This window comes from Strix uralensis, chromosome 3, assembly GCF_047716275.1.
Source record: "Strix uralensis isolate ZFMK-TIS-50842 chromosome 3, bStrUra1, whole genome shotgun sequence".
In the NCBI taxonomy this organism is placed as follows: domain Eukaryota; kingdom Metazoa; phylum Chordata; class Aves; order Strigiformes; family Strigidae; genus Strix; species Strix uralensis.
The window spans coordinates 94,487,389-94,512,839 of NC_133974.1; the positions used below are offsets into that span (position 1 = coordinate 94,487,389).

At 48.7% G+C, this 25,451-nt stretch overlaps 1 protein-coding gene across 2 annotated transcripts in view; it reads right to left on the reverse strand.

Moving 5' to 3' along the window:
* Positions 1 to 395: 395 nt before the first annotated feature.
* Positions 396 to 25,451, reverse strand: part of MDGA1 (MAM domain containing glycosylphosphatidylinositol anchor 1) — a 155,031-nt gene continuing 129,975 nt past the window's right edge. Inside the window, exons 13-17 of one of the 2 annotated variants that reach the window (XR_012628244.1) lie at positions 25,002 to 25,154; positions 23,645 to 23,779; positions 5,769 to 5,899; positions 4,683 to 4,864; positions 396 to 4,047 (exon numbers count right to left, since the gene is read on the reverse strand). Coding sequence is in view for 1 of the 2 variants with exons in the window: in XM_074863471.1 (XP_074719572.1) it covers positions 3,956 to 4,047; positions 4,683 to 4,791; positions 5,769 to 5,899; positions 23,645 to 23,779; positions 25,002 to 25,154 (620 nt within the window). In the remaining variant the exon portion in view is untranslated. The remainder of the gene's footprint in view (positions 4,048 to 4,682; positions 4,865 to 5,768; positions 5,900 to 23,644; positions 23,780 to 25,001; positions 25,155 to 25,451) is intronic. The other variant, XM_074863471.1, reaches the window with a different exon arrangement.

Here is a 25,451-nt window from a genome sequence, read left to right on the forward strand (position 1 = left end):
CTTGTAACTACACAGTAGCATTCACTACTTCTAATATCTACAACTTATACCCAGGAGCCTGCACACTCACATATTTTCTGTTTTATACCCTGGAAAAAAAAAAGAAATCGAGTATATATCGGCTAACACCCACACAGCATTCTTTCTAATGTATTTCTACCACTACCAAGCAGAGGTCTCCTTGTAAATAAAAGCAGTCTCTTAAATTTATATTGCACTTTTCTTCTGCAGGGACTTTCATACTATGTACAGGAATAATCTCCACCATCACTGAAATGCAGCCACTTCTGGAGCGGAATAAAGCAGCTACTCGATAGGCACAGAGCAACATAAAACATCAGGAAGAGAAACATAATGTTGGGACTGCAACACATATTTAAGAAGACAGTCTGTAATTAAGTTTAAGGACTGTAATTTAGCCAGAACACTGTGAAAAGTGTGAGGGGATCTTTACTTGCAAGGGGTAAGGAGCATGGCTTTATACCTCAGCTGGGATGCAGCACCACCACAAGGAGAATTGCCCCCTTAAGCATGGGGGGCATTAGTAAACCAAAAATACCACTGCCCTCAGAGAGGAGGGACACTGCCTCCACTCCGACCCCATCATTGCACAGCTTCTCATCCTTGCTGCTGAAGTGCCTCTTTCCTCTGCTACACTTTCTCAGTGCATCTGCCAGGGAAATGAAGTCCTCAGTACTTCTGACAAGCTGAGGCACTTGGGTTAATGACTTTCCCCCGAACTCACCACTAGCGGCTTTCTAGCCAGAGATAAAGGAGCAGAGGTCGAAGTGGGAAGGGGCTCCCTGAGACTTTTACTGAAGCTGATGGGTCCATGCCTGACAGCAGGAGAAGGCTTCACCTCTGGCTGGGGTGATTTGCTTGCTCTGCCCTGGACCCACTGCCACCAACGGGCTCCTTACCCCCTGTGCTGTGGGTCAGCTTGGTGAGGCACTTACATCCTTCCTCGCGGGAGCTGGCAGCAGGGCATGGACACCCTCCATGCAGGTGCTCCTTTGCTGACACTTGTCTCACAGGTAACACTTTGTCCGTGATCCTGAACCTTCAGGCTGCACCTCCCCAGTCCCGCAGCACCTCTGCTGCCCACTAAACATCAGCAAAACATGCTTGTGCAACCCTGGCTAAATAGCCAGTAGAAGCAAGGCCACAAGGGTCTCTGCCTCAGAGCCTAGAAGGTGAGATGGTTGTGCTGGGCTATCTCTTACTGATGGGAAAATGCTCCTCTCTCCACCTTCTGCCCAGCAGAAGCCCCCTTGAACCAGCAACATAACATAAATGTTTTGCCACTGACAGATCAGGAGCCATCACGAAGCACCCAAGGGCCCCTGGAAAACACTGTCTCTCTCCTAGGAGTGAAAGTGGACTTTTATCAGGAGTGGGGTGATGACTTCTGGCTTCCAACAAGCATGGAGGAAAGGAACAGTGTAGGACTAAAAGAACTCAGCTAAAAGATGATGGTGGCACTAGCTGCCCATGAAAATGGCAACAGACACCAAGAAGCAGAATCGCTGTTGGCACCCACAGCATCCCACAGCATCCCACAGCACTGCCTGCCCCTGGGAGACAGCCACAGGTCTCCAGGGCAAATATGCAGTGTGATCGAGGTCTGGGCTCTGGAGAGAGGGATGGAGACAGAAAAGACATAGTCCTCATTCTTGGAAGTGGAGAAAAGCAACAGGAGCAAGGGAGACCTGCATGATCCCCTCTCACTGTCTTGCGAGGCCTCCTGTGAAGGAGCTCCCCTTGTCCCTCAGAGCTGATGTCCTTTCTCTCTCTGATGGTGGCTGGGGAGCATTACTACAGATGAATGCCTTTCCAAAAGCTATAGAGCGATGGGTTTCAAGACTTCAAACTGGATCTCTTGGGAGTTAAGGACTCTCCCCCTCCATCAGTGGAGGAAATGAGGCACCAGCTGTTGCTGGAAGCTGAGCAATGCAGGAGGCAGCTAATACATTCAAGTGATTTTAGACAAACACAGTTGTCTCAGAGAAGCTGATCTATTCACCAGAAATGGGTAAGGAGCCGTGGGTACTGGGGGATGTGGTGAGAGACCTAGCTCATCACACATCTGTGGTGCCCCAGATATGGAGTTTGGATGGGGTGTCCCTTAGAGGGAAGAGTCCTACTTAACTGAACTGCCAGATCATGGGCTAGTAAACCCCAGTTCACAGTCTTGTGGGGCTAGCTCTGCCCTGTGCAGGGAGATAAGCCATGCCCAGAGCTGCTTCCAGTTGCAACAAGGCTATCACAGTTCCCACTTGTTTGGTGCAGGGCAGACCCTTCTCCTGGAGGTTCATCTGGAGCAGTACATGCCTCCACCCTGAGGAAGTCAGGCCAGACCTGCTGCAGGTCTGCAGCAGAGAGAGACACCAGCTTTACCCTTTCATGATGCCAGCAGGAACAAGGTGAATTTCCCCCATCCCTGTTCCCCAGTGGCAAAAGGGGCCACAGTTCAGCACAAGCCCCTCTTTTGGGTCAAGCTTCCTGCCTCCATCCTTCCTGGGGCATGTTCCTGCCTGTTCCACCTTTCAGCTCCTCTGCCCACTGCTTTGGCAGTGGAAGCTGAGTGCCTGCAGGACTGCACATGCTGACAGAATTCAGCCCTCTCTCCCCTGAGCAGCGATCCTGTTGCCACACTTGGTCCACTCCGCAGCTAACGCACAGTGCGTGCTAAAAGGCCTCAGAAGGTGAGAGAGCAGTATCGCAGCTGCCTGAACTGCTGGCCCAGGGGCTGGGTCATGGGCACAGGACCCACTGTCTGGCTCAAGAAGGTTTAAATGCCTAACTCTTCCCATAACCCAAAAAGCTTGAGGTGGGGGAAGTTAAGCAATGGAATAAAAGACCAAAATTAACAGGTAACAAAAGAGAGGCAGAGAAGCAATCCTGGGCTTAGGGCTGAGGCGACAGTCATCCCAGCATTCACAGGGGGAAGCCAATGTCCAACTGCTCCTCCCTTCCCACCCCAGCCTGTCCCATCTCTCAGCCCCACAGAGACACCTTTCTCTCTGCAGCTCAGACCTGCTCTCATAGTTTCTTTACCCAGCAAGAGGGCTGAGAGAGAGAAAGAGGTGCTCAGAGCCCAACACTGCAGCCGGATCCAGCCGGGACTTCTCCACCACTCAGTGTGGTCCATGTGATGGGTCCATTCCTGCTCCATCTTCTTCAGGCTGGCGGGTGAGAAGCCCAGAGCGGTGGGGAAAGGCCAAAGCAAACCACGCAGGGGGCAATTAAATACATGAGAGCCTGGAAGATGTGGATGGATGGAGACACTGAAGCACATGCGGTGCGAGGGAAGATGCTCCAGCCACTGGCACGCAGGGCAGCTGCTACCCCACGCTCGAGGCTGGCGTTACTGCAGGGAGCTGCAGCCAGAGTGGGACAGCCCCAGCCAGTGGGGAAGCATGGGGAGACAAGGGGAGTACTGCGGTATATCATCCACTAAGCTGTGGGGTCTGCAGTAAAGAAGGTAACTGTTCTGGTAGAAATTTGTGCTTTAATATATTTTTGTTTGTTTAAAACAAGTTCCCACTTCCCTGAGGAAGTCCTGTCTGACATTCCCAAGGAAACATGAGGGTGGTTTTTTTCCTCCTTCATTTGCTCTTCTCATTTCTTCATTCCTGTTTGTTTGTCTTTTATTCTTTCTTTTCTGTGTGTTTCGGTTTGTTTCCTTCCTTCCTCTCTCTCTCTCACTCTCTCTCGTGCACGTGCTTTAAAAAAATTTTGTCTTTATTTTTTAATTTTGTTCTAGACATTATGACTTTCTCAAGGAGTGCTCCAGTTCTGAACCAGATCCCTTTGTGTGGTCATGCCTGTCAGTCTTTGGTAACATATGGACACTTTGGTGTGCCAGTGAGGAGGGGAGGAAGAGGAGCAGAGGTGGCTGAGTAGGAAAGGAGCAGGAATGTCTCGGTCCGAAGACAGGAGCGCTCACTTGCCATCATCTGAGCAGCACGTAAAGGAAGAAAGTCAATGGGCCACAAAGACAAGGGCTATGCAGGGTCGGGACACCGCTTCCTGGAAGAGCAACCGCTGCCAGCCAAGAAAGAGAGAAAAAGAATTAGTGATGGGATGGATCTTGACCTCATCAAACAAATCAGTGCACATCAGTGTCTTAACCTCTCCTCCCACCGCGAACCACGAAGCACCTCCCAAGATCTATTAGAAGACCTTTCTAGCCTTCCCTGGACATTGTCAAGGCTTCCCAAAATTACTTCTTTTCCAACTCAGGAGAAAAGGTTGAATCTTAGTTACTTTTGCAATCCAACTCTCCTTTCTTCCCCAGAAGATTCAACTTGAGTCAAACAAAAAGTTCTGCTTGTGTTTTGGTTACAGCTTGGCCATCCTAGGTTGAAACTGACCTTTAACTGCACCTGAAATGTTGATATTTTTAGGGTGTTCTAACTTTTTTGATGTTTTGTTTCCCTCTTCACTTTTGGAGCTAACTAAATTGCTGAAAGTAACGCTTCCTCAAGTTTTTTTTCCTTCAAAAATAAGTAAGACAAATTTGACAGCCCCTCTGCTGACTTCTGCTGATGGAGTCAACCATCTTGTAGAGTCCCACCAACATGTCAATGTGCTCTGAAATTAGCTGCGCATCCCTAGTGTATGCATTCGTGTATGCACTCCCACTGACTCGTTTTCCTCTGAGGCATGCACACTCTCACCCTTATTCGGTCCAATTGGCTTCCTTGGACAGTCCCCCTTTTTCAGAGTGACATCATCGATGGCAATGTCCCCCTCGTAGCTCGTGCCCCGGACACCTTCGAAGATGATCTACAAGCAGAGCATGGGACAGAGCCCAGCGTGAGGCTGCAGTTGTGAAGGACCCTTCCCGCGTGGCGGGGCTCTGCAGAGGTGAGCAGGGCACAGACCAGATCTTAGCAGGTCCCCGAGTGAATGGTTCCTTCCTGTTTCTCCAGTATTCATAGGATCTGGAGCCGGACCCACTGCTTACGGGACCAACCCCTGTGTGCTGAGCGTCTGTAGAGCAATAAATGAGCATGTAGAGCTCTGCTTTATCAAGTGTGCTGCACTAACAAATCAACCAATACTGAACAGTGCTCACAAAAGTAACTAAATTCTTATTTATTATTCTAAAGTACCCAAAAGCACACTGGGAATTTTGCCACAGTGCCACAACTTACCAGCCTGCATAGACCCAGCTCTCACAAACAACCCTACAACAGCAAAGTAGCATGTTGGGCAAAACCATCAGCAATAAAACATCCAGTAACAAAGCAGCCCACTTCTTGGGTACACATAAATGACTTGATGAGCAGATACAGAGTGCCCAGTTCATACTCACAAGCTGTCCTACAGTCCTAAACCAGGGGGACAGTGGGGGTGGGCTCTTGCAGCACATGCTAGAAGAAACCTCTAGCACTCAAAGTCACTTTACACGAACAGGCCAGCATCCCCCAGCTGCTCAACATCAAGAGACCTGTCATGAAGACCTGGTACCAGAAAGAACTCTTCAACAAGCAGTTTCCAGACCAGCAATAATCAGAAAATTTATAGTGCCCAACTGATGCTTGCACATAACAACATTGGAAGCGGATTTGATTTCTGTGCATCCACCAAGCTCTTGCCTTGCCCCAGTGACTCTGAGGGTGAAGAGGTCCCAGAGCCCTCCCTGTGCCTGACCAGCCCCTGTGCCACGGAGGTAGATGTCTGCTGGGAAGTCTTCTACAGCCCATGGCACATGGGCAGGACAGGTAGCAGGTGGCTCCTTGGTTGTGGAACTGACTTACCTGGAAGGGCCCGGGCGGGTTGATGGGCACGTGTGCTTGCTGCCACATGTTCCCCCGGTTCCCACTGAGCGACCAGACCTGGGTGTCAATGGCTCGCTTGTTCCGCACGCGAACAAGCAGGTTCAAGGAGCCTGTAAGATTAGAGAAACCGGGAGCTGGCACGTGGGGGCAGGCAGGCAACCCTGCCTGCTGGGCTGGTCCCCAGTGTAGCTCTGGGACTCAGCCTCGAGCCACAGCTCTATGCCCCAGCTGGCCCAGGGACAGCCTGCAGAGCCCCAGCAGCAACCTCCAGAAGGAGCCAGCTCTCTCCTGGGTTGATGGACAAGTGCCACTATCAGTGTTTCATCCATCTGGGCTATCCAAGGGAGGACACAGACCCAGATGAAGACAGAAAGGACAGGACAAGGAAGAAGCAGTCTGTAGCATGGCTGGGATGGCACAAGAAGGGGGTGACAAAAATGCTTGCTGCAAGGGACCTCCAGAAGCATCCCATCCAACCTTCTGCTTGAAGCTGTCTCTAGCTCTACATGAGGGCAGCATGGCTTTGCCTGGCCAAGTCTTGAAATACCTTGAGAAAATAAATTTTTCCTAATGTCCAATATGAACATCCAGTGCTACCAACTGTGGCTGCTGTTCCCTGTTATATTGTCTAATACTACTGATAAGATTTTGGCTCTATTATCTTTGAAATTGCCTTTCAGACATTTGGGGGCCAAGGGCTGATAGCAGTCTCCTCTTTGCCAGACTGAGCAAGTAGATCTCCCTCAACCTCTCTTCCCAGGATTTCTGCTCCTGGCTCTTGATAATCCTGATGCCCCTCCATTGGACCCACACCAGTTTCTCTACATCCCACTTGAACTGGGGAGCCCAGGACACGTGTTTGCCTCTTCTCATTCACCACTAACACCTGACATATGCTATGCAGATTACAGCCCTCTGCCTGCCCTGGCCCTGGCCATCACCTGCAGATATATGACCTGTGTTCTCAGTTGCCACTTGCCCTGGTAGCAGCCTTGGAGAGAGCAGCCATTCTTTGCTAGCCCTTGGCGGCATTGCCTGTACCACACTGCCTCTATCATCCCAGCCCCACGTTTTCAGAGGGACACAAAGACCCTGTGAATCAACACCAACTTCAAGTTCTTTCAAACAAAGCAATTCCTGAAAGGTTTCATCTGCCATTAAACCAAAGCTAACAAATCTCAAAACATTTGCAGTTCTCACTTTGAAAACAGTGTCACAGCCCCCTACCCTCCTCCACAAATGAAACCATGTCAGTTTGTCTTCCTGCAGCATCTTTTAGTAATGTCCTCAGTTGACTTTTTTTCCTTTTTTTTTAGTGAAAAAACATTTTTAAACATTCACTCAGGGTTGACCTGAAACACTTTTTATCTTTTTTTTTTTTTTCCAATTCAGCTGGCGAACCAAAAAAATCAATCACAACTCTAGTCACGCTGTTGCTCATCAGTGTTTCTGGTCTCCATAAACAGACATATTACACCTGAGAGCAGAGAGGCAATAATAATCCTTACTTATAGGTCCATTGTCTGCTCTTGGGATGCTGCATTCCTACCTGGGTACGCCCTTCTGAGAGGCTGCAGCGAGAAGTCAAGGGAAGGGACAGGGAAAGAAATTTTCCTACCTAACTGCCCTCCTACACGATCCCCTGAAATTCCTCATTCTTGGCACATCATCCTTGGGGGCACTGTGTGAAGGACAGAGACCTGGAAGTACCCCTGTCAAGCTCCTGGCTGTCAGAAAGCGAGAGATACATCACAGGGAGTTCAGAGATGCATAATAAAGATGATGAAATGTTTAGATTCTGAGTGGCTGACTTACAAGAAAAGGTTAAAAGAATGAAATATGCATATAATTTAGTGAAATGAGGAAAGAGGGGCATGTTATTGACTGGAAATATTCAGAAGCATCAGCACTAAGGCTAGCTGAGAAAACTGGATGAAGGCCTGATGGGATAGGGAGAGTGTATCCATTTCCCTTCCCTGGTAGTACCCAGATTGGGATGCACACTACAACTCAAGATAAGGTGTGAAATAACTTGTTTCTTTCTCTCTTGAGACCAGCTGGCACTGTACAACCTTGGGGAGACAGAGGTAAGTGAGTGGGATCTCCCTCCTGGAAACACAGTGCCAAGGACAAGAGAAGTCACTGTGGGAGCCTCTGGCAAAACTAGCTTTGAGCCGCTGGTTTCTTGGTGTCCTCCCTGTTCTCAGGAGCTGCCTACAAGGAAAAGTCTCTCTAAGAAGGATACCTAGTCCTCAAGGAGGCCCTTGGACAAACTGATGGCCCACACAGGAACTACATAACCCCATAGATTAATGTTAAGAGGAGTGTGTTCAGAGCAGCTAATTACAGTCGCCAGAGCTGGTGAGTTGAGGGACTGAGTGTGAATGAAGAATTAATATGAAGCTGGTAGCAAGCAAGGATTAAAAACAACTGTTGTCTATTCTACCCTCATTTGGGGACTTGCAGCTAGGATCTGCCATGCAAGAGCCTGGCTGAGTAGACAGCACTGGGACAAATGAGGCAGCAAATGAACTTTGATGCCCTAGGAAAAAAGTGAAGGCGAGATTGAAAGAGACCCAGAGAAGCATCTGGAATGCAAAATAGTGCCCCCAAAGCACTGGCTGTGAATGCCTGGCCTAAACCCAAACCAAGCCTGAGCATATCCTGGCTGACAGCTCCATGTCCTTGTAGCATCAGGAAAAATGTTTCAGCCTTTTGGCCCTGGAATTCCCTAACAGAACAATACTGAACACAAGCAGGCATTCTTGAAACGGTTTGCAGTTGGAAAGGAAGCTCCCTTATCTGCCCACAACATGCAGTGTTTCACCACCCTTGTCTACACATGGAAAACTGAAGTTCAAAACAGATGAACAGCATGCTCACGACTGTGTTACAAATCAGTGAGAGTTGTGAAGGGGAGTCAGATTTCATAGCCCTACCTGCAATCCCTGCTAAATTACAGAGCCTCCCTGAGGCTGGGAGAGAACTAAACCACCTCCCTTTCCCAGTAATGCTGTCACTGGGAATGTGCTTCTGGGAGACATGGCAGAGACTCTAGGACTTCAAACTAATCAGGGATGAAACCTCTACCCCATCTGAACTGGGTCCACAGTGTTGTAGATGTTAAGGTTTGTGCAGGTCTTTTACTTTATTCCCTTCTACCATGTGTCAGTCTGCCACAGGCTGCCAGTCAAGTTTAAGAGCAGGTAGCCTGTGATGGAGGTACTTGGAAATGAATCTTTAGATCTGAGCTCCAGACAAAGCCATAAAACACTGCAGTCCTGGACTACAGAAAGCTCCAAGTCATCTTTCCAATCACTCAGAGCTTCTTTATCTCCATTTTTCAGACTGGCCCCAAAAGCCAACTGTGTGATGGAACAAGTGCTGCAGGGTTTTGTATCTTCCAAGGGAAAGCTTTAGGTTCAGCCCACTGCCCTAAAATCAAACGTTGTTCCAGTAGCCCACTTACAGTCATGAAAATCCATAGATTAAGACTCAGGCTAAAAAGGGAGATGGAGCCTATGCAGATATTGACATCCGTAGTTCCTGCCCTCTGGTGAATTGACACCTGACCACACCCACCTCCATGCAATCTAGCAATACCCATCTTATGCCTTATTAGCTACCTTCACTCCCTGTGTTTCTTTCAGCATGTCACACAAGTTCAGACCAAACCAGCCACCTGATGTGTGTGAGGTGCCCCTCCTAGAGCACAGACCATATATCCACCTACTTTGCAGGAGGTGGCCAATGCACAATGCACACATGTGGGGGGTGTGAGGAGACCATTCACAGCTGTGAACTGACTTGCCATGTGATCCTTAGCGAACTGCTTTTACCTACTTTTATGTGCTGATGTGATATGATGATGATAAGAAGGATAATAACACTCACTCACTTAGAGGGGAACTCAGAAACATAGCAAACATTTTACAAGACCTGAGCAAGAAGATAATAGGAAACAGAAGTCCTTGAGCTCTTCTGCCTTTCCAGTGTTCACAAACTGAAGAAGAACCAAAGTGGGACCTGCTCTCCAACCCCCATGACTCCATCAGTCATAAAGGAGATGTGAAAGGCCCATCTGGGATGTTCTCCAGTGCCAGCTGCTGCAGCCACCCCTTTTGCCTGGTTTTATACTACAATCGTGCCTAGTTTCCTGTATCAGAGTTGAAATCCAGATGGCCAGTTTTTTCTGTCATTGTTGCCCCTTCCCCATCTCCCCCATCCGATGTGTCTGGCATTTCCTAAGGGCATCTGCTGGTGAGGCACACACAAAGACAGGCTATCTATGTGCTGCAAAATCTCTCCAGCTGACCAGACAGACAAACACGAGGGAAATCCCAGGACATCAGCAATCCTGTTGTTACCTCTCCCCATACAAGGCACTCTTCGCATTTGTCTTGTAGTCTGTATTATTCCTTTTTCACAATCAAAAGGGAGAATAAAGGCCAGTGACGAGTGATGAGGAATCAATTACAGGGAGAGTGAGCTGTACCTTCTGCTGGCTGCCTTTAAGACCAGAGCTGGCATTTAAAAAGAGTGGCACTCACACAAAAGAACACCAGCTGGGCTGCCAGATAGAGTAGCCCAAGGGACGCCTTTAAATATTACCTTCTCACAATGAGAAAAGGTCTTCTCTCAGTTTCCATGGGATGGGGACTTCATTGTCGCATTGAATAGCAGTGTAGATCCAGAAGAGCCGGCGCAGGCAGCACTGGGAGGGAGGCAGGGTCTTTAAGGGCAGAGCCATGGGCACAGTCCATGTGGGATGGCAAAAAAGGTAGAGGTTTCCTCAAGAGCCCTCCACAGGGCAGCAGGGGGGGTTAACACAGAGTGATGGAGTGGGGAAAGGCTGAGTCTAGGAAGGAAAGGGAGGATGATGCTGCATGCTGAGAGCTGTTCCCAGTGCAGCAGAGCTCTGTGGGATGGGTAGGGAAGGCTGTCGGGATCCACAGCCAGGAGCTGGGCTGGCTGCAAGCCCACGCGCAGTCTGGTCTCACTCTGACTCCCTGCTGCGCTCCTGCAGGATCCCTGCTCCAGCATGGGGTGATCTCAGGAGATCAGCTATCCATGAGAAATCTTGGCTGCAGCTCCAGTTTAGGTTTGGTACCCAACTGGGAATCCAGGGCTGAAAGTCCCCATAGAAATTCCCACGGCATTTCAACTGCAGGCAAGACAGATTGAGATATGAAGAAGAAACTGATTCATGGCAAGAGATGTCCAGTAGATGGACAGAGATACATGGTGTGGAGAGGACTCAGACCTTGTATAACCTGGCAGAGTCACCTGCAGACCCAATATGAGGGCTAAAACCAGGCCAGGGAGAAAAGAGCTCTTACCTTTCTAACAGGGGCTCTGAGTACTTCCTTGAGTGTGGTTTAGTGTTAACACTACTGATCACAAACTAAAAGCCCAAAGCTTAGTGGAGGCAAATCCCAGGAGTGAATGACAGTCCCCAGAAAGAATCTATTACTGTTCATAATCCCCGCAACAAACACAGGTCTCTCTCCCTCTCGCTGTTAAATGGATGTTAATGAATAGCAGTCAGTGTCAGGCTGGTGTTCTCAGTTTCAGTTCTGTGGGGGAAAGCTACTGCTCTGAGAGCTAGAAAGCTGAGAGCGGAAAAATAATCACAGCACAGATAGAGATGGAGAAATAATATCAGCTTGTAGTGACTCATAGTTTCTAGGAATGTAAGTTGTCTTCATGCCGTGATAGAATGTACTTACCCTTTCACAGTCTCTAACGATACTTCATATGTTAACATATGTGGAGTAAGACAATTAAAACCTCCCCTACTGATTACAGAGAACTTTATCTCTACTTGTCTTTAACTGATCTCAACTTGGTGTGCAGGGTTCCCTGTGTCTGGTCACAGGGTCACTACACAGACCCCTTCCTGCAGCCACTGCTTCAGTAACTTCAAAGCGGAAGGGTTCAGAAAGCTCATCAACAGCAAGAAAACAGAGTCCTGGGCAGAGTTTGGAAAGCACCAGTATCCCACCTCTACTCACGAGGCATCCCCACCAGCTTTAGAGAGGCGCTGAGCATGTTCAGTGCTGTGCCGCAGGCTGGCTAATTGCTATGGGACACTCTCTCTCTGCTTCATTACAGTGGGGAGGTTACAGTGAAAGGGATCAGGGGAATCAAAGCCTCCAGTTCCCTGCTGTGGCTGGGACTTTCTGGGGATATATACAGCAATATGGTAACTTTTGATTGGCAATGTTTCCTCTACAGCAAACCTGTGAAAATTACTTATATCTGGCTACAGGGAATTTTCTGTGGATTTTGCTGTGGATTTAAAAAATCAAAGAAACAAACACATTTCCACCCCTGACCTCCTAAACCACTATCAAATGAGGATGGGCTTGAAGCAATATCCCCTGACATGGCAAAGCCAATTGCACAGATTGATCTATGATCCATCACTATCTGACTTGTCTGGCATGCATATGAATTTTGGGATGGGGGGAATGGACCAGCAGAGAAGCAACAACACTGCACTCTAAAGAGACGAAGTGGACACACAGCTGTACCCCTGGGGGGGACATGCTGGGTGGGGGGACCTCAGGCATGCAGGCAGTGGGGTAAATGCAACAGTATGGTCATGTCTGCCTTGTGATGAGGAATGTGAGTGCTAATGGGAGGAAGGCAGACAAACTACAGTTACAGCTCCTTCTCTTCAGCATATCCCCACCTGTCTGTGTACATAGAGAGCAGATGGTGATATGGTAGAAGCAGACTTGCAGTGGAGCTGTGCTTGAGCTCCTTTGCTCATTTGATCCATGGTCTAATTAGAGAAAGTGTTGGCATAGAAAGATGAATGATACAAGACTTCCATCTTTGATGCTGTGTGTATGGAACAAAATCCTGCCACCCCTTTTCATGGAAAATTCCCTCAGAGGTTGTTTGTGACCAGTAACAGGCTTTCTATGTGTGGACAACAGGATGTGGTTTAAGGAATTCAAAAAAGGGAGAAAAACATCTCCACGCTCCATAACGTTAAATTTATGCTATCTCAGAGGAACAAGGCCCATCCAATATGCAGCCAGAACAGAGTAGAGGGAGGGTACAGAGTCTGGCATTGAAAAGACAAGGATCAGGAGTCCTCGGGCTTTTTGCCAACTTCACGTCCGATTCATTATACCATCTTGCTTAATCACACCCCTTTCCCATACTTAAACATTTTGCAGGGGACAATGTGGACAGACTATGTCCTTCCCTACAGGACAGATGGGTTGTCTGACTCTCAGCCCCAAGCCCAGCTGTGTTTTCACAGCCCCTGAATGCCGCTATGGGCAGCAGCTCTGCTCCCACGTGCCAGCTCACCGCGCTGCTGTGCTGCATGGTGCCTGCCCATGGCCAGCGCAGGAACCACCCTGGCAATTCACAACAGATCTGACTGCAGGATCAGGCTAGGAGCAAGTTCCTTCTGCCTATCACCTGCTGAGCCATGGTCCTGCTCGCCTTCAGTCCAGACATGGCCTAGTAGTGACCAGGTCCTCAGTTTTCCCACCCCTCCCGCGGACCTCCTGTCCTTTCCAGGCAGAGGGAGGCAAGCAGGCAGGATGGTGCCTACCACTCTCTCAGCTGGACATGTGCTTGTTTACAGCCCAGCAAAGTGGAAAACAAATAGCATCACGAGCTGAGCAAGTCTCCAAACACCTGCGTTCCAGCACACGTCCCCCTCCCTCTCCAAGCCCAGAGGGGAGAGCGTGCACTCAGCCCACGGGGACCAGATAGCCTCTCCAGAGCTTGCTCTTTCCAGTCCCAGCTCAGGGGACACAAACACTTTCCCAGAGAGGCAGTCACTGACCCACATCAACGGGACTGGGAAGCACTCAGTAATCACAGGGTCAAGGATAGGAAGGACCTTAGTGTGTGTCCCCTGCTTGTTTACTGAGCGGGATGGTGCTTGAGCTGCCTTGATGGTCTCTTTGCCCCCTAGCAGCTCCAAATGTGCTGCCAAGCCCCATTCCTGCACAGTGATGCTCCATCATAAGATAGAGAATCCCTCTGGGGTTCACCCTGCCTTGCTATGGCCCACTCCGTGCTGGTGTATGCAGCACACTGTCAGAAGGCATTGTCTGGATGCAGAGAAGATCCCATTTTCTCCATCCCCTCTGTGCAACGATAATTCATGCTAATGCTCCAGCTCCTTGTGTGTCTCCCTCCACAACCAGTATGTGTGATAATTTACAACATCTGTCTGTCCATACACCTCTCTACAAGACATTCTTTCTCATGGGATTTCTCACTCTTCAGAAAATACCACCGGCCCCAAAAGGGAGGAATTACAAGAAAAAACATATATTTGTCGGAAATGTCTCCTGTTCCTTCGTCAACAGCTTGTTTTTATCCAGAGATCCTTGTAAAGGTTAAGGATGTGCACACTTGGAGACCTCCCCATCAAAGAAAGAAAGGATGTAGCTGTGGAAAGTTCTCCTGGACATTTTGAACAGAACTCCATCTCTAGAGACTGAGAACAACCTGCATCATCCCTTATCTAGGGCTTTCCCTTTTGCTTCTAGCAAGGATCCCCCATACCAAAACACACAGAGGATGTATCCTGCCTGAAGTCACAGAGCAGGATGAGTCTAAATGCAGTTGTGCAGCAACTCTTCTATCCATCTAGTCCTAAGAAAGGAGTTATGACCTTTCCATAGCCACTGCTTCTACCTATGCAGCCAGAGAGCTCGTCCTTGCCTTTTGGGAGCTCTCCAAGCAAGCCTGCAATAATACAATCTACGTAAATGCAGAGCAGGCAGAAACAGACCCTTCCCAGACAGCAGTGTTGCATTCCTTGCTGAGTTTGAATAGATAAACCAGACAGTTGGATCAAATCCTTGGTTTTGTCTGTTTAACAGAAAAAAAAAAAAAAACCCTTTGTCAGTGAAATTCTATTTGAAGGGAAGATGTACTAAAGGTACAAAGTGTCTGGTCAGGGAAAGCTGGCTGTAGTTGCAGAAGGAAACACGATTTCAGCAGAGCAAGGGGAAAGGGTGATTCAGGGATAAGTTCAGAGTTGGTCACTCATCAGGGCCACAGCTGTGTATGAGCCCAGTGCTGCCTCTGATTCAGCCCCAGTCAGGGCAGAGGGAGCCTGAGGTGCTCAGCACTGAAATGGGTGCCACTGCCTTCATTTCTCTGTGCAGATTCTGGCAAGCAGGATGGGGCGTGCCAGTGGGGATGCACCCACAAAGCCCTGACTCCCCCAGTGCAAGATGGGCAGCTTCCGTGGGCAGCAAAACATCCCAGCTCTGTCTTTATTATGGCCCTAATCCTCCCAAACATGGCACCATCTTTCCCTTAATTTAATGAGCAATTGTGGGACTATTTCTGCACTGTTTCTGGTGGGCACGTGGGGCAGGGAGGGCAGAAGGCATGTGAATTAGCCTTTATGGGGTGTGTGATAGGGAAGTGGGGATGGCTCCAGATTCATCTGCCAGCAAAACCACTTGCACAGGGGCTTGGTATATCCAGACAGGGCTCCAAAGGAGGCCCAGAGGATGATTTGGTTGGGTCAGACTCCTGTTTGTCCTGAGTAGGAAGACAGCCAGTGTTGGTTTTCTTCAGACACACCAACCTCTCTCTTCTCACCTGGCAGCCTGCATCGCTCATCATTCTCCTAAAGTTCAGCACTGTAGATTAGAGCATCTAAATTAATCTTAAACCCCAGAATGGACTGTCTCTATCATGGTTTTAAGGCCCTGCAGAGGGTAGATGCCAGTGCATGATTTTTCATTACAAAGACTGAGTCCAAGGCAGGGCTTGAGACCTACTCTGGTGAAGCAGCTGTGAAAAAGAGCCACCACAGGCAGCAGTGCTGGCCAGCCCACGGACAGGACCATTACACTTGCTCCGTGCCTCAGGCAAGTGAGCTGCAGCAGCCCATCTTTCTTCTTCTCTGATGTTTTCTGGAATCAAGCAGTCTGAAGGCAGCCAGGCAGCAGCTTCCCTCTTACTGTTGCTGTACCTGGTGGCCCCCAGAAATGGTGGGTACTATCTTAGGGAGGAGAGGCCAGCCTGGGGAAAAATGGGAATGTGAAGAATGTAGCAAGAAGGAGACCATGTATAGGCAACCTTTCCCACCAATTGTGCAGACTCAAGAAGCAGAGTGAACCACAGTTGCTGTGAGGGATGCTTGCTCCTTGTTCACCCTCTGTTTCGTGACATGACCAGATGCCTCCAGGCAAATGCTCTCTCCTCTCCCAGCTTTGATAACGGACCCTTTCATCTTTGCCACCAGAGACAGCTGGGTCCTTTGTGCAATTCACGCGCTCAGCTCAGACTGAGCACGCACTGCGCTCAGCTCTCTCAAATGAGCTGCAGCTGAAGTCTGCTTCATAGACACTGTCAGGTTTAAAAGAGCACAGCAGCCAGACATGGGGATTCTGCCTGCCTCCCTTCTGTGGGCAGGCTTTGCAAAGACCTCAGCCAGACAGGAGGAAGCCTCCCAGAGCCCCCAAAATACAAGTGATGTGTGTGGGAGGGTTCCTGACAAAAACCCTGCAGAAGCAGATGTACTTGTGCTGAGGAAGACTTTGCCTGTCTCTTCTCTATCCCTGTTAACAACTTATTTCCCCATCATCGCCCAGTCTGTGGTCTCTCAGTCCCGGGAGCCAAGCACAGGGCAGCTGCACAGCTGCAGGGCTTGGAGCAGATGGGCTGTTTTAGTGCAATGCTGAAGCCAGCAAGGCAGCAGGAATGAGCAGCTGAGATCACATATTCTTCCTGTTGAACTGCAGACATCACTCAAAATCTGTTCCCTGGCCTCCTCCTCTGCCTGACCCAAGGAGACGTGAGAGGTGAATGTTTCAGGCCTGGGAAGTGGTTTGCTGGAAGAAGGATGTTAAGAGTACACTGTGTTCCCAGCATTGAGGCAGGATGTATTATAGCAAGAGACTCCTTTCCCATTTCACGCCCAGCTGTACTTTCACCAGAAAACTTCCAGGGGACTAGCTGAGACAGTGAGACTCTCAACCTGGATCTGCAAACTCCTTCAGTTCAAGTGCTGGGGTGTCTGTCATCTCTGCGGAGCTCTCTTTGGGAGAGGCAGTCATTCATGGAAGTAATGGTGATGACTGACACTTGTTGAGCATTTTTTGATTTTCTGGGAAGCATTTCAATATATGTTACAAAATAGTGTCTTGTTGAAGTTCGAGAACAGATTGGGATGGTTGCACAAGTAGTGTAAGATGGTTGTGCACTCTGCCCCCCCCGAATTTATCCTGTCAGAGCACTTGAGATGTGCACCTGGAATGACCAACTTCAGTCTCACTTGTACAATTACGGCACTGGTGAAATAGTTAATGGTCCATGGAGAGAACAGAAGAGTGACCTGGGAGTGCTAAAGAAGTAGCTGGATATGCACTGAGAGCTCCTGTTTCCTCTTAAGTGTCTGTTAAGTTTTGTATCTAGCAATTTCAGGGCCTGAATAATTGATGCAACACCTGATGTCTCAGGAGATGATCAGGTTGCAGTATATCCTTACAGCTACTCAACTTTGCACAAGGCTGCTGCTGTGAGCCACGTCTGAATGGAAAGACTGGGAACTTGATTCAGTGATACGCTTTTAGTGAGAGGCAAGAAAAGATGGGGATTGGTGCACCTAGATCCAAGGTACGAAGCAGAATGCCTGCATCAGCATGAAAACACATTATTTGTGGAATAAAAATGACATATAGCCAATCCACATTTGAATACCTTTCCCTCCTCTCTGTGTCTTCCTCAGCTTTATATGTCAAACTCTTTGGCTTAGGGATGATTCAGTCCCACATCTGCAAGCCGTGTCAAGCATGCTGTTGGTGCTCTTTGTAAGTAAACATCCAATAAAGATGTAGACACATAGTATTTACTGGGCTCCAGCAAGAGTAACTGAAGGGAGTTCTCTGCCTTTGGTTATGCAGGAAGTTTGATTAGATGATGTATTGGTCCCATCTGGTCTTAATAATCTTTAAATCTATGGCTCTACTCCAAAGTTCACTGAAGTCTTCAGAAAAACAATGACTTCAACAGTTTTTGGTTCAGAGCCACTGTATTGAATCTACAGAGCTTGAATGGCACTTTACAAATATGTGGTTAACTTGCCAGGTATTTATAATCCTTGCTCATGATCATGGTATTTGACTAACTTCCCAAAAAACCAAGCAGATATTACCAGAAGACACTGCAGGCTATCCAAAGGGTCCATACCATAGCCTACAGGAAGCTGCTGCATGTCTGCACAAAACGTTAGTCAAATACACATCTGTTGATGGAGGAAAGAGTAAAGCCAAGAACCCACCTGAATAAGTCAAAAGAGTATTAAAAAACTGAATACATTTTTTCATTACAAGCTGTTCACCTAACTCTAACTGCAACTTGTTTTCAAGAGCCTAGAGGGAAGTGAATCATACTCATTAGGAAAATCAGCCTCCCCTCAATCAATCCAGTGATGTAATCTCTACTGTGTAGAGTTATTGCACTGGAGATAATGGCATGGATTTCATGAATGATGCATTTGTATATAAGGCAGACTTTATATATCCAGCAGAATGCAGCTACCTCCAGGGTGCCACCTGTATAACTGTGTGCAGTAGCAGGGTGCTGTGTTCATAAACAAGGTTTGGGTAGCAACAAGGGAGCTATGATGTTGAATCTTACAAAAAGGACATCTTCGTGGTTCAGATTGCTTTTACATTGACATAGCTGGTACCTATCAATCTGTGTGACCTAACAGCTCTGACCACTGTCACTTGTCAGAAATGAGATGCAGCCACACGGCATCCATGCTAACTCTGGCTCCTATGTATGATCATCCACCATGACCTCTCAGACACACCTTTGCATTAGCTGCATTGTCCGAGTTGAAGTAGTAAAGAAGCAATTCAGTTCTGCAGGCCTTCCAGATCCTTGTTTCCTACTCAGCAGGAGGGTGTCAGTGGTGACACCACCAACGTAAGTGGCCTGCCTGCAGCTCAGTTACCTCTGTGAAACAGCTTATGGCTTTCTTGAACTTGGATGCTGTGGCAAGTGATCTGATCAGGTCTCATTGATGCTAGTGACTCGGAACCAAAATCCCTCTTAATCAATCCCAAGCACCAATCTTCACAGTATCTTAGAATAGAATAGAAATAGAATAGAGAAGAATAGAATAGTTTGGTTGGAAGGGACCTACAACCACCATCTAGTCCAACCACCTGACCAGTTCGATCACCTCTCTAGGAAACCTGTTCCAGTGTCTGACCACCCTCTCAGTAAATAAATGTTTCCTACTATCTAGTCTGATGCTTCCCTGATGCAGCTTTGAACCATTCCCACATGTTCTGTCATTGGATACCAGGGAGAAGAGATCAGCACTTCTCTCTCCACTTCCCCTCCTCAAGAAGCTGTAGAGAGCAGTGAGTAGCTTACAATTTCATTGGAAGTTTCCTATCCTGATTAGACATAGGCTAGACTTAGCTGTGGTTGTCAGATAAGGTCTGTGTCAGCACTAGGCTCGAACAACAGCACCTTTAGTTCTTCATGAGTTTCATAGATGCTGGACACATGCCAGAAAATAAGCCTGTTCCCTGGTTTCTGGGAGAGGAACTGGCCAAGGTAAGACTAAGACACTGCTCGTGCAGAAAGGAGGCTCAAAGTACAAAAATTGCAAGCTGTGAACAGGGTCTTCAGACATTGCATTCAATCAGGCCCAGTCCTTAAAGCCCAGGACCTGCCAGTTTCACTACAGGAAGCAGCTGAACAGTCCCATCTTGGGAGGTGTGCCAGGGCAAGGAGGGGTCTTTGCCTTCTCCCCTTTCTGAGGTCATATCTCATCATAAGCCTGTGTGCAGTGACTATCACTATTAAAAACACAGCTAACACACTTTGAAAAGGGTCTACCACAAATCAGAAGGAGGCTGAAAAAGTGCTGTTTGGGTACATACTACATCACTGCTTGCATGTAGATACTCCTGTGAGCAAATAAACTCTTTGACATAAGTGTTTTCCCCATGAGCACAGTCACTAGCTCATGAGATAGGGAACTATAGCATTAGCAATTGTTGTGTACCATGGGGACCACAACGGTAACACAAAAAGTTAAATCCTCTGTGGCTGAAATTTCCTCATCCCTCTGAGCAACCAGACTCCTGAGGTCTGACCCTGAAGGCATGTCTTGCTGCAGGGTCTGTGAGAGCAGCCAGCAGCGGGTAGGAGGCCATGCAGATCATAGCCTGGCTACCACTGAGCCAGGAGATGTCAGAGAGACAGGGGGCTGCATGGGAGCTGTCTGTCAAGGACACCATCCCCTCAAAGCATCCCCCTCCCAGACAGCCCCTGGGAAGAGAGAAAGAGGGGTCTGATGGCTGAAGCAAGGACTTGAGGATCTGCTCCCAGCTGCAATGCTGACTCACCAAGCCCACTCGGCAAAGAGGCTTTTTGAACTTGGTGACTGGTTGCTGCCTGCCATGGCTAGCTTCCTTTCCTGAAGAAAGCAACTAATTCCTTGTTTGATATATCTGCTCCTGCTGCAAGCAAGACACCCTCGTTCTTGAATGCCTAGTGGAAATGGGATTTCTTTCCTTCCCCTCCCCCTGGTTTTTGTGTTTAGGCTGGCAGGATTGTAGGGCAATGTGAATGCTCACTCTGGAGGGGGCTGAAGGAAGGAAAACCAATGACCAAATAACTTCACAAGAACAGGAATTGCCTCCAGGGAGCTCCCCTTCACCTTGCTCTCTCATCAGCTGAGAGATATTCAACATCACCCTGCTCTGCTAGTCGCTGAATATTTTATACTGTGGCTACAATCACTCCATTTGTATTCTGTTTCTCTCTTTCGTCATATCTATTATAAACGAGTAGTGTCTGGGAACTCTCCCAGGGAAGATTTGCCTGGATGGCTATGGATATTTTATAGTCAAATTGTGAGAGTAAACCAGCTTTCAAGTTCTGTAGAGGGGGGAAAAAGGTAATAAAAGGGTTATTAAAAAAATAAATAAATGTTGGGACTTTATATGGCTTCTTTTCACAGTGACAGAGCTTCGGTTTGCTCCACGATGGAGCTGGAGCTGCTAGAAGAGGCTTGGGCTGGGAGATGTCCTCTTGCTGGCACTGTCTGCCAACAGGAGAAATCTGATACGCTCTTGCTAAGTGCGATGGCTGGCTCAGCAAGGCTGGCATCTGGCTTGGCAGGACTGAGCTGGCACCAGGTGAGCCAGGGGTTGGGGCCGTGTCTGTAGGCATCAGGGATAGCTGGCTATATGGGAAGCAAGACATGGCCCAGCGTTGTAGTCACCCCATCTTTACCTTCGTATTGTTGTATAGGTGATACAGTTAGGAGGCCAGGGTCTGTCTCCTCATGTGACAGGAGAAGTCCTAGCAAGGAGCCCTGTATCTGAGAGGTAGCACTCTCCTCCAACCCAGGTCTAAAGAAGAGATGAAGAAACTTGCTTTGCCCTCAGGCAGGCTGCCACTCTGAGAGGACTTCACCCACCAAGGGCATCGAGCCTGGCACCATCCCAACAAGCAAAAGCTTTCTGGCAGGGTTTCACAACCTCCACACAAGCAAAACTAGCCAGGGAGCAACCAACATGCACTAAAAATGTAGATCGAGCCATTAGACCTGCTGGCGAAACAGAGCGTGTCCCAAACATGGGTTCGTTCATGCATGTGCAGCGATGAGGACAGCTATGCCAGAGTGGCAGTAAGGAAAAACACCAAGTAGCGTAAGAGTTAGTAGGTGGCATAGTGGGAATTATGAAAACCAGACAGTTTTAGGATTACTAGGCATTCTGATTTTTCCTGGAGAGGTCTCAGTCGCACCCTGGTGCCCTGACGTGTAGAAGAGAAGCCAAACTGATTACAGAACATCATGACTGGCCCTGAAAGAAGCTCCAGAGTAGAGAGCAGATACAAGGTACTGAATTTCAATTTGCAGACAGATATATTGTGGGTTTGCTAGACCAAGCCACATATTCCACAGGCCAATGGAAAAAGAACTTTTTCTCATTTCTTTCTCTTTCATTCTCTGACTCTATCTAATCAGCCTAATTTTAAAATAATTTATTCGCTCTCAGCTCAGCAGCACCCACCCTGGAAATCATCATACAGCATTAAAGAGTCTATCTACCTTGCACAAATTTATCAGCCTCTTTGTGTTGAGTATGAAGGGAAAAAGCAACAGATATAAAAGGTGCCTGAAGCCGAGGAATAGAAAATGGTACTCAGCAGCTTTCTTAGGTCTTGGGAGTCACTGTATCTTTTGCTCTGGGCAAATTGTGGGTGGAGCAAATGAATAAAGAGTTAAAATGCTAAACGCCAAAAACCTGTAATGAATTGATTTCCTGGCATGTCCAGTCCACCCATCTCCAGGCAGACCACCACATGAGAGCTGTAAAACAGGGCTCTCTTCCAAAAGCTGATGGGCTGTTACTTTCCCTGCAAAATGAACTTAGAAACATGACACATAGTTGTATTCCTAAAGGAAACAAAGCAAGAGGAGCCTCCTCCCTCCACATCTTCTTTTCTTGTCAGTCTTCCATCAGTTTGGGCTACCCTTCATTGCAACCACAAAGAATGAGATCCCTTTCAAAGCCTCCAGGAGAAGACGTGCAGGAATTAGGCAGCAAGGCTGACTGACCACAGTGGACAATTGCAGGGAACAAGGGAACTTGCCAGCCAGTATTAACAGCTGGACTGTCAGCTAAGCAAGACCAGCAGATCCAGGAAAACCTGGTGTGAACGAACACTGATAGTGCTCTGCTTGAGCAACCTGCCACTCCCGATGTGAAGACAGCACAGAGCAACCTGTCTGCAGGAGGGAATACAGGTGTGTGCAAACACCTCCTACTTAGCTGGACTCTGAGAGCAGACAGCAAATATGAGCCCTCAGAGCAAAGACAGAGATGGAGACCTGCTCAATGAACTGCAGCCCAGCCCTTACCCCCTGGTGCCCCTGGGGTCAGAGTTTCCGCCTCGCCCCCACTGAGAGAAGGAGATCCCAGATTTTGCAGCTTAACCTCTCTGCCATGCCACATGTGCGTGGAGACGTGGTGGCCAGACTCAGGAGCATGTTCCCTCCCAATGACATCAACGGTGCCGAGCAGAGAGCTGTTAATTAACCCTGTTTATTGAAGGGCGGACACATTCCTGCCTGGGCCCTGATTTTTCAGTCACGCTCCAGTCCAGCAGGTGATTAATAACCCAGTGTGCTGTGGGAAGAGTGCATCTATTATTCAAATTAATGAAATTATAATCAAGAGGTGACGAATTAGCAATTGCTCCTTGACTGGATATGGAAACTCATTAGTGTGCCAGGCACTTCTGGGGTGCTCGCTGCACTTGTAGGCTTACAGTTAGAGGAGGGAGTCAGACAGAGCAAGCAGCCCCTTGGCACAGCTGAGGGAACACATATCCTGCCCACCCCAAAACAGATGAAGCTGCCACAGAGCCCTCTGGTCCTACAAAGCCCCTCCACCTCTGTCTCCTCTCCAATGGACAGACTGTCACTTGGTGTCCGGCTGCCTGGAGCAAGGTGCCTGTGGCCGTAAGCAGGGAAAATGTGTGCACAAGGGTACAATGCTCTTTTTTGTGGAGGGCAGGGAGCCTTATGCTGGAGGAGGAACAAGCCAGAGGAGAAGGGGTGATGGCTGACTGCAAGATACTGTCCTGAGGATGGGTTGCGACAGCCTCACAACCCTGACACTGCTGGGGTGTGGGTAAGGGATAAGTATCTGAAAGCAGCAGCCCACCCTGGTGCTCTGAGCCCTGGAGTAGGACTCCCACCCTCCTGAATCGCTGGCCGCAGGCACAGCTGGCAGAGTAAGAGGCTGGAGGTCTTCCCCGACAGTCCGCACTAGGCTGGGGGTTACCCTTCCCCGGAGGGTACTCACCAATGTGCTTCCCGTACATGTGGTAGTAGAAGGAGACACAGTAATACTTGGCAGTAATGTTGTAGAGGGGGCTGATGAGCCGGGCCTTGTCTCCTGTCACCCGGGGCCGGGACGCCTCGATGAACATGTAATAACCTACAGAACGAGAGGGAAACGTGGGGAAAGGCAGCGGGCACTGGGTCTCCCTTCTTGCAAGTGATGGGATGCCAGAGGCTGGGAGACCACTCCTCCTCAGAGAGACACGGCCCTGCTCTTCCCATCCGCTCTGCACCCACTGTGATCCCAGCCAGAGACACTTGTGGGATGTCTGCGGTGCCTCCCCTGCCTCTGCAGTATGTAGGGGAATGCAGAGAGACAGGCATCAGCAGATCCACTGTAAGCACAGGCAGCAGATGAGTCCCTGAACATGCGCACACGCATCTGGGTGCAAAATGAGCCTTTCTCCTGCAACATGAGAAGCCCCAGAGCTGACTGCACTGTGTAAGGAGAAAACCAGAAGGAGGAAGGAGAAACCATTCCAGCCTAATTTCTCTGCCTCAAGCAGAGGGAGAGATGATTCGGTATATCTGGCCTAAACAATATTGTTGTTTAAAGAGAACAATACCAAAGTAGTTGTTAACAACCCAGGGAGGAACAGATTAGCTATTTAATTTGTTGGCATTGTTTTCAATGCTCGATCAGGCTGGTGTACTGAACACTAATGGGAAAAGCCATTTCCTTAGTTGGCCGTTGGATGTTTCCCATTTTTTCTGAGTGCTTGCATACAAATTTACTTTCCTCATTAGAGAAAGAGGAAAGTAATATCCAGCTAAAATGGGAGCATGCACTCCATGCATGGCTAGCATGAGCAACACACAACACTGGTCTCCTCCAGCTAGAGGTGAGGCACTTGCTGCCACCCCACACACAACTCCCGCCTGGTCTCTCATGCTCCTGCTTGGCACTAAGGAGATCTGTTTGCCTCCCCGAGACCTCCTTTGAGGAAACAGCTGGCTAAAACCATAGGGCCATTTCTAGGTGTAAGAGATGTTCTCCTGCTTGCCTATCCTTTTTTTGCTTCAAAACAAGCATCAAATGGGACAAGGGCATTAGGCAGCAGGCAATTAGCTCATAACAAGAACTAATGCTCACACTATTCCCTTAAACAAAGTTGTGGGTGTTTTAATTGTGTGTTTAATGCCAATCAGTAACATGCAAATTAACTGCCTGCTCTCTGCACCCCATGTGGAGGAGAAGCATGTTGCATGGAAAACAGATCAGCACTCCACCAGCTCCCAGAGCCGTAGGACTCCTGACAAGGGACGGCATGCACCTCGCCTCCACAGCCAAGACAAAAGAAACCCAGATGTATGCCTACCCTCTGGCGTACCGCTGATGTCCGTGGGGGGCCCCGTGTTGACGGTACGCTTGGGGTTCTGGGTCAGGGCGTTCTGCCGGGTCCAGTCAAAGTTGTCCATCTTGTCCTGCATGAAGCCACAGATCTTCTCGTCCTCAAAGCGGCAGGTGTTATCTGTGGGGAAGGGAAGGCCTCATCAGCTGCTGCTTTTCAAACCTCCTCCCCAAGGCTGCCTGGGTGCTTGCAGCAAGTCTCACAGCACTAATATATCACCACTGAAGCTCTGCGTCAAGTCAGGGACAGATGGGCAGCCCCTGACCTCAGGAGGAGGCTGAAAAGGAATATATCCATGATTAGTATGATTATGGAAGGGTTAATCCAGGTTGATGGATGTGATGGTCTGACGAAATAGAAGAAGGCTATTAGGGCTAAAGAGAAAGAGAGACTCTGCTGGGAGGTCTGATGAGGGCA